The 8413-nt window shown below is 40.3% G+C and overlaps 1 protein-coding gene across 1 annotated transcript in view; it reads left to right on the forward strand.

Annotated features, from left to right (window-relative positions):
• The window catches only part of LOC143028008 (cell adhesion molecule Dscam1-like), a 350832-nt gene that overhangs the window by 258321 nt on the left and 84098 nt on the right, over positions 1 to 8413 (forward strand). Inside the window, exon 7 of the mRNA XM_076189650.1 lies at positions 5653 to 5814. Within this exon, the coding sequence (XP_076045765.1) occupies positions 5653 to 5814 (162 nt within the window). The remainder of the gene's footprint in view (positions 1 to 5652; positions 5815 to 8413) is intronic.

Genomic DNA, 8413 nt, shown 5'->3' on the forward strand with positions numbered 1-8413 from the left:
TTTCCACACCATCACTATCATCATTACCAATACCACAGTCTCACCACCGATAATTTCACAACACCATCTACGTCAACATTAGCACCACTACCATCACCACGACGTCCAGTGAAATTGTCACCATATTAACACCATCACTATCATCACCACCTCCGCCACCACTACCACCACCATCACACATCATTGTGGTATTGTGCCTGGGTAGACATTAGTTCTCTTATCTCTGACGTCATAAATCTTAGCTCCTTCTGTGATGACTGTGTATCATCATTATCAATAGTGACACTGTTATCGTCGTCATCGTCGTTTTCATCATCGTCATTGGCGTCGTTGTTATCTTTATTATCATAGGCGTTATCCTTGTCATAATTTTGTTGTTGTTGTTGTCATCGTCTTCATTGTCGTCGTCATAATTCTCATTATTGTCCCTGTCGTCTTCGTTTTTTCATCATCATCATCATCATCATCATCATCATCATCATCATCATCATCATCATCATCATCATCATCATCATCATCATCATCATCATCATCATCAACGTTATCGCCGCCGCCGTCGTCGTCGTCGTCGTCGTCACCATCACCATCACCATCACCAACACCATTACCATCACCACCTCCATCATCATCATCATCATCATCATCATCATCATCATCATCATCATCATCATCATCATCATCATCATCATCATCATCATCATCATCATCATCATCATCATCATCATCATCATCATCATCATCATCTTCTTCTTAATCCTCATCGTCGTTGGTTTTAATGTGTTGTTCAACACCACTTTAGTTAACAGCGGTGTTGCCCAGACCTTTTTGTCTACCATAGTTCAGTGATGGAGGTCACTATCAAAACCTAACCAGTAAAAGGTAAAGAAGCTACTAATTGGTTACAGAGAAAGAAAAATGCATGATGATAAGTTTATACAGTACAGAAAAAATGTGACAATTAATTCAAGACAATGTAAACAATAAATATATTTAACCATAACAATCTGCAAATTATAAGTAATAAACAGTGAGAAATACACGATTGATAAATGAATGTACAAATAAATAGGTAAATAAATGAATAAGTAAATAGACAAATACGAAAATAAACGGTATGTGGTTGTTCCCTATCCAAACATCAACTGCCCGTACAGATAACGCTACCCCGTTCCTACCACCAACACTATCATCTTGTCCCTCGTTATACACCTTCACTCAAACAACCACCTAACATTCCTCTTACCCCTTTCCTTCCCTATCTCCTCTCCTCAACTTCCTTCCTATTCCTCCCCTTCCACTCACCCCTCCCTCCCTCCCTCCTCCTCCCTTTTTCCTTCCCTATCTCCTCTCCTCAACCTCCTTCCTATTCCTCCCCTTCCACTCATCCCTCCCTCCATTCTCCTCCCTCTTTCCTTCCCTAGATCTTCTCTTCCTTCCTTCCCTCCCTCCCTCCCTCCTTTCCTTCGAATCCCTCCCTCCCCTTACCCCACTCCCTCCCTCCTCTACCCTCTTCCTTTCCTTAGCTCCTCTCCTCCTCCCATCCCTCCCTTTCCTCCCATTTCTCCCTCCTTCCTCTCCCGTTCTTCCTTCCCTAGTTCATCTCCTCCTCTCATCCCTCCATTTCCTCCCATCCCTCCCTTGCCTCCCATCCCTCCTTCCTCTCCCTCCCTCCTCTCCCTTCCTCTATAACTCCCTCCCTCCCCTCTGTCTTCACTCTGGGCTACTCAGCCGCTCGCGCTTCCTCCTCCCTCCCTCTCTTCCATCCCTCCTCTTCCTCCCATCCCTCCACCCCTACATCTCCCCTTCTTCCTTCCCCAGCTCCTCTCCTCCTCCTATCTTTCCCCATTCTCCCGTCCCTCTATTCTCTCCTCCCCCCATCCCTACCCTTCCTGCCGTCCTTCCTTTTTCTCCCTCTCTCTTTTCCCTTCTTCTCTAACTCCCTCCCTCCCCTTCCCTCACTCTTGGCTACTCAGCAACCAAGGCTAAACTTCCCCCTTCCCTTCCTCCTCCTCACGCCCACGAACAAAACAAGCGCTCATTATTCAGGCCCACCAGGACACGACGCCCATTCTTTGCCAAGTGGGCGGGGCTACCGGCGCTAATTCTTTCCGCAGACTGGTTAGTCCGTCGTCATCCGTCAGGAAGCGCCGGGCCGAGGCAAAACCAGCTGTCGAGAAGCGGAGGCGGCGGCGGCAGTCCTCGTCCTCCTCCTCCTCCTTCATCCGGTAGAAAGAGCTTACAAAGATTTTTATTTTATCTCTTTTTATCTATTTATTTTTTTGTATTTTGATTTTATTTCTTATTTGTCTTTTTATAATAGCTATTGGTATTTTTTTTTTCTTACTTCCGTGAAATAGCCCAGTTCTCAATTGATCACCGCCAAAAGAGGCTGACTAATTATAACTATCTACTTCTCGGATCACTCTTGCGGGATTCGGAACACACAAATACACACACACATATGTGTACACACACACACACACACACACACACACACACACACACACATACATATATATATATATATATATATATATATATATATATATATATATATATATATACATACATACCTACGTATCACTTGGACAAAATGTAATATTAGATTTCTAAAAATAATCACGAAGAACCCAGAGTCGGAATAAAAGGAAACTTAGGAGAAAGTGTAACGTCTATATTTCAGCTAATAGCTATAGCCCTCCTCAGAAAAGTACAGGTTACAAGAAATGATTGAGTCATAAATACAATTGAGATTTAAGTGGAGGAGGAACAGATATAGCTTAACACGCGACATCCGTCACGCAGGACGGAGTCAGAAGAGAGGGGATATGTGGTGAAAGAGGTAGAGGTGTGAGGTCAGAAGGGATGCGGGGTCAGGAGTGGTGGGGGAGTGGGATCAGGAGGGTGGAGATTTTTAGCCAAATGGCTCACAGATAGACGTTAGATTACGTTAGGGGACCATTGACCTTTGGAGATATTCAAGTTTGGACATTCTTCTATTAAGGCTGATTCAACATTTTTTTTTTTTTTTTTTCCTGAAGCTACAGTTGGGACAAGGCCAAAATATTGTTTAAATCCAACTGTAGCTTCAATAGAAAATTTGTTAAATCAGCCTTAATAGAAGAATGGTCCCCTGACATAATCTAACGTCTAGCTGTAAGCCGTTTGGTTGAAAATCTTCACCCTCCTGACCCCGTTCCCCCACCACTCCAGACACCGCATCCCCTCTGACCTCACACCACCCCTTTGACCACATATCCCCTCCCTTCTGACTCCACCCTCCGTGGCGGATGTCGCATGTCAAGCTACACCTGTTCCTCCTCCACTTATATCTTAATTGTATTTATGTCTCAATTATTTCATGTAACCTGTTCTTTCCAAAAGAGGGCTATAGCTATTAGCCTAGCCGAAATATAGAAGTTATACTTTCCTCTAACCTTCCATTTATTCCGACTGTGGGTTCTTCGTGATTATATGTATATATATATATATATATATATATATATATGTATATATATATATATATATATATATATGCACACACGCACACACACAAATGTATATATGTATATATATATATATATATATATATATATATGATATACATATGTATTTATATGCATACATATATAAATTATATATATATATATGTATAGATATATATACACATATATATATATATATATATATATATATACACGTATGCATGTATGTATGTATGTATGTACGTATGTATGTATGTATGTATGTATGTATGTATGTATGTATGTATGTATGTATGTATGTATGTATGTATGTATGTATGTATGTATGTATGTATGTATGTATGTATACAATACTTAATTCCAGTTCTTGTCGACTGGAGTTCAAGTGATTTTTAGCTTCGGTTCGGATGAGACCGGATTGATGTATCGGTTCATACATATGGATGCAACTGGATGTTTTCCTTTCCTCGCGCCCACACGCATGACTGGGGGCGTGAGGGAGGAAGAGTTGCAGGGAGGAAGAGAGGAGGAAGAGGAGGAGGAAGAGGGGAGGAGGAGGAAGAGGGTTTGGGAAAGAATAGGAGAGAGGGAGGTGGGGAGAGGGAAGGACGGGAATGTATGTTCAAGTGGTTGTTGATATAATAGTTTACATTTTATTATGCCATGTACATTAATTCTCATTGTTAGGTGATATGATACATTGGTGTGAAAGAATATAATATAGTTGTATTTTCCTTTTCTTTTTTCTTTTCTCTTTTTTTTTCTTTTTAATTTCCTTTTTCTTTTTCGTGTTATTTTTCTTTTTAGGAAACCATCTTATCTGTTTCAATCTGTTCAGTGGTAACAGGAAACTTGCATATTTCATTCTGTCTGTCACTATCCAATTTAATTGAAACAAGAGAAACCTCACAATAGACCTGACCTTTTCCTTACCTGTAGATTGCCACATGTGTAATTAAAATCATCTGACGAAAGACTGACCAAAAGAGATAGTACCAACTGGAACAGAAGGATTTAATCGAGATAGATATACAGTAATATAAAAAAGATGAATGAAATACAAAAAATTAAAAGATGAAATAATTGAAATATAAAATGTGAAAAACAAAGAGATAAAATCGAAAAAATGGAAAATAAAAGTAAGCAATAGAAAATACGAAAAATTTGAATAAGATAGAAAATATGAAAAAAAAGCATGGAATAAATATATGAAAAGTGAAAATCAAAACAAATTAGAAAACATCAAAACAAAAATAAATAACAAATAATATGAGATGAAAAAAAATGTATGAATAATAAAAATAGAAAGAGAAGACATGAGAAACGAAATTAAACATAATGGAAAATACGATTAGTAGAAATTAATAGAATAGAAAATATGAAAAAAATAAAAATATGAGAAAAGAAAATAAAAAAATAGAAAACATAAGAAATAAAAATAAAATAGAAAATATGAGAAACGAATATAAACAAAATAAAGAATTTGAAAAATAAAAAATAAACAAAACAGAAAATATGAAAAAATAAACAAAATGGAAAACACAAAAGAAATAAATGAAAAATATTTGCAAGCACTGAACTACTGTGGTGTCATTTAACAACCTGGTAAAACTCGTAAACACAACCTTGAAAGCTTCTCAGAATTAATAGATGGAGACTGCAAGAGACCATAAGGCCAACACTAGGCAGTGCCATATCTATTCATTACCATATGTCATCCCTACCCATAAAGTTTTCTAATTTTCTCTTAAAGCAACTGATAGTTTCAGCACTCACTTCATGGTTACCAATACTATTTCACTCGTTAATAATTCTGTTGGTAACCAGCTCTTCTACCTTTCACTTATTATTGCTACCGATTCGGTTTAAGTCATGAACTCCTATTAGGAGGCTTGAACGGTGCCCCTTACAGAGGGCTTTGTAGCATGGAATTTAATGAACAATACCCTTGGTCCAACCTGCTGTCGGGAGGGTTCGAACCGCCGTCTCCTCGACCTCCGTCGCAAGTAGCGACGCTGTAGTATGTAATTTAATGAACCATACCCTTGGTCCAACCTGCTGGCGGGAGAGTTCGAACCGCCGTCTGCTCGACCACCGTCGCAAGTAGCGACGCTCTAATCCGCTCGGCCAGCTATATTAATTTGTTTGTTTTTCTTTATCTTTTCAGTTGTGTTGCAGCACTGGGAAGTGGCCGTGTATGACGAATATTCCACCGCAGGAAGTGACGTCACGCTTCGGTGTAACGTGCCAGCCCACGTGCGGAGTTACGTCACTGTGACGTCATGGGTACGTGACGAGACACATAACATCTACCCCAACACGAATGACGGTAAGTGACGTAGCAAAACAATTTTAAGCACCAAAGCACTGAAACGATCTCCTTAACAGGTACCACTGATAGCCACTTGTCCCAGCTGTGTTAGATTATATGGATTTGGTGGTAGCTAATGATGATGATAGCAATAATGATAATAATATTAATGATAATCATAATAACAATAGTATAATGATAATAATGTAGTCATAATAGTATGATAATGGTAATATAATGATAATAGTATAAAGGTGATGGTGATGATGATGATGATGATGATGATGATGATGATGATGATGATGATGATGATGATGATGATGATGATGATGATGATGATGATGATGATGATGATGATCGGTTTACTGAGTTAACAGTGATACAGTAATACAGTGACAATATAGAGTTTATGTTAAGTTTGGGATGAGACTAATTTGAGTTAGTAATGTTCACTATGGAAGGAATGGCGTTGTTTTGTAACGGTCCGTCCTCGGCGCTCTGATGGGCACAAGTTTGTTGTTATATCTTGTAGCGTGGCGTGGTGGGGGAGCGTCAGATTAAACTTCTCCAGGTGTAGACCTCTCACCCCATAGAAGATGTCCTAAACCAATATTTCTATTTCAGTCCTCTTTAATTGTGTCATAATAGCCAAGGATAGAGGCGCTGGTAAACCGTTGTCCTATTAACCAGTTATGGTCACCAACATTGTTCTGGGTCGTTTTTATTTCACCAGGATCGAGTCCTGTGTGTTGGTACACCATGACCCTATCCACTGAAGGTAGGGAGGGAGGGAGGGAGGGAGCGCTGGATACAGAGTAGCTAGAACTGAGGGAGGGGGGGAGAAATTAGCGAGGGAAGTAGAGGAGGAAGGGAGGAAGAGGAAGGATGGAGTGGAGGAAGGGAGAGGAGGGAATCAGGAGAGGGAGGAAGAGGAGGGAGGAAATTAGGGAGGAAAGAAGAGTAGGAAGGGAGGGAGAGCAAGGAGGGAGTGGAGGAAGAGGAAGGAGGAAGGGAGAGGAGGGAGGGAGAGGAGGGAGGGAGTGGAGGGAGGGACAGGAAGGATAGAGAGAAGGGATAAAAAGGAGAGAGGGAGGGGAAGAAGGGAGAGGAGGGAGAGAGAGGACTGAAGGAGTGGAGGAAAAAGGGAAGGGAGGAAGGAGGGAGAGAAAGAAAGAAGAGGAAGGGGGAGAGGAAGTAGGGAGGGGAGAAAGGAAGGGGGGGAATGGAAAGGAAGGAGGAAAAGGAAGGATAGGAGAGAAGGGAGGAAAGAAAGGAGAGGAGGGATGGAAAGGAAAGAGGGAGGGGAGAAAGGAAGGGGAGAAATGGAAAGAAAGGAGGAAAGGGAGGGATAGGAGGGAAGGGAGGAAGAGAGGAGCTAGGGAAGGGATTATGGTAGAGGAATTTTAAGTCGTGGATTCTACCCTGATCGAAGTGGGGTTGATCTGGACGCCCCTTCTTGTGTGCGGAAGACCTGAACGAGTTTAGGCTTCCTGTTGCTAGGTCATTAACCTTTCCCCCATCCCCCCATCCCCCCATCCTCACCCCCTCACCCCCACTTGCCCCCTCTCGCCACGGTGACAGAGGCCTTAGATTTTTTCAGTCTCATTCTGGACAATTTTGTTTAGTCGAATTACAGGATTGGCAAAAAAAAAAAAAAAAAAAAAAAAAAACGTGGATTGATTTTTTTTTCTCTGATTCTTCCTCCTTCATATTCTCCTATTCCTCCTCCTCATCTCCATGATCCTCATTTTCCTCCCTATTCTAATTTCCTCCACCTTATCCTCGTTTCGAACGATCTGCCCATATCAAATTGAGGTAAGATGAGAAACTATGCCAGTTGACGCTTACCTGCGGCCGAAGCCATTACCTTTGTCAGTTCGGACAATCAAACCAACTGATTGACCTGGGTTACCCACAGAGAATAACGTCACCCTCATAAAGAAATTGCCTAAGTAATTTTTTCGTCGATTTCTAGATTTTCGTCTAAATAAATTCTTCGACACATGGCGTTCCTAGAGTTACAATTGCCAATGTCATATCTAGTGTTTGGGTAGGTTTAAAATAGGTAGGGAGTAACATTACGCTTATGTAATAGAAAAATGAGGAATCTTTTTTCGATTTCCCGAAAAGCTGGAAAAAATACTTGATTTTTTTATGAAGATAGCGAAAAGGTACATTTGGCCCTAACTAACATACACACTATGTAAACATTAACATACACACTATGTAAACATTATCTAAAGTAGCTATGTACTCAAATATCGTCTTGATCTTAGCATACATTATTATATTCCAATTGTAGTCTTTGTTCAAATGAACAGGAGTATTAATATATAAGATAATGTCATTTTTATGTCCTGAAATGAATTATGAAAATGTCATTTAGGACATATTTTATTTCTTCATGTATTTTCATAAATACAGAAATAATGCATCGTTCCTCCTCAAACAAATCCAAAATAGCTGTAGCCAATAGTATGAGTTATGATTGAGACGTAGGTTACAGGTAGATTACTGTACATGACCAGATAGGTCGTTCTGGGTCAATTACATAAAGAATAACGCCGCGTTCTGATTGATCGTTACATTGACCAATTGGAATACGCGGCTTTTCGCC

Source organism: Oratosquilla oratoria, chromosome 9 (genome assembly GCF_046742065.1).
Source record: "Oratosquilla oratoria isolate Oo_2021 chromosome 9, ASM4674206v1, whole genome shotgun sequence".
Lineage (NCBI taxonomy): Eukaryota > Metazoa > Arthropoda > Malacostraca > Stomatopoda > Squillidae > Oratosquilla > Oratosquilla oratoria.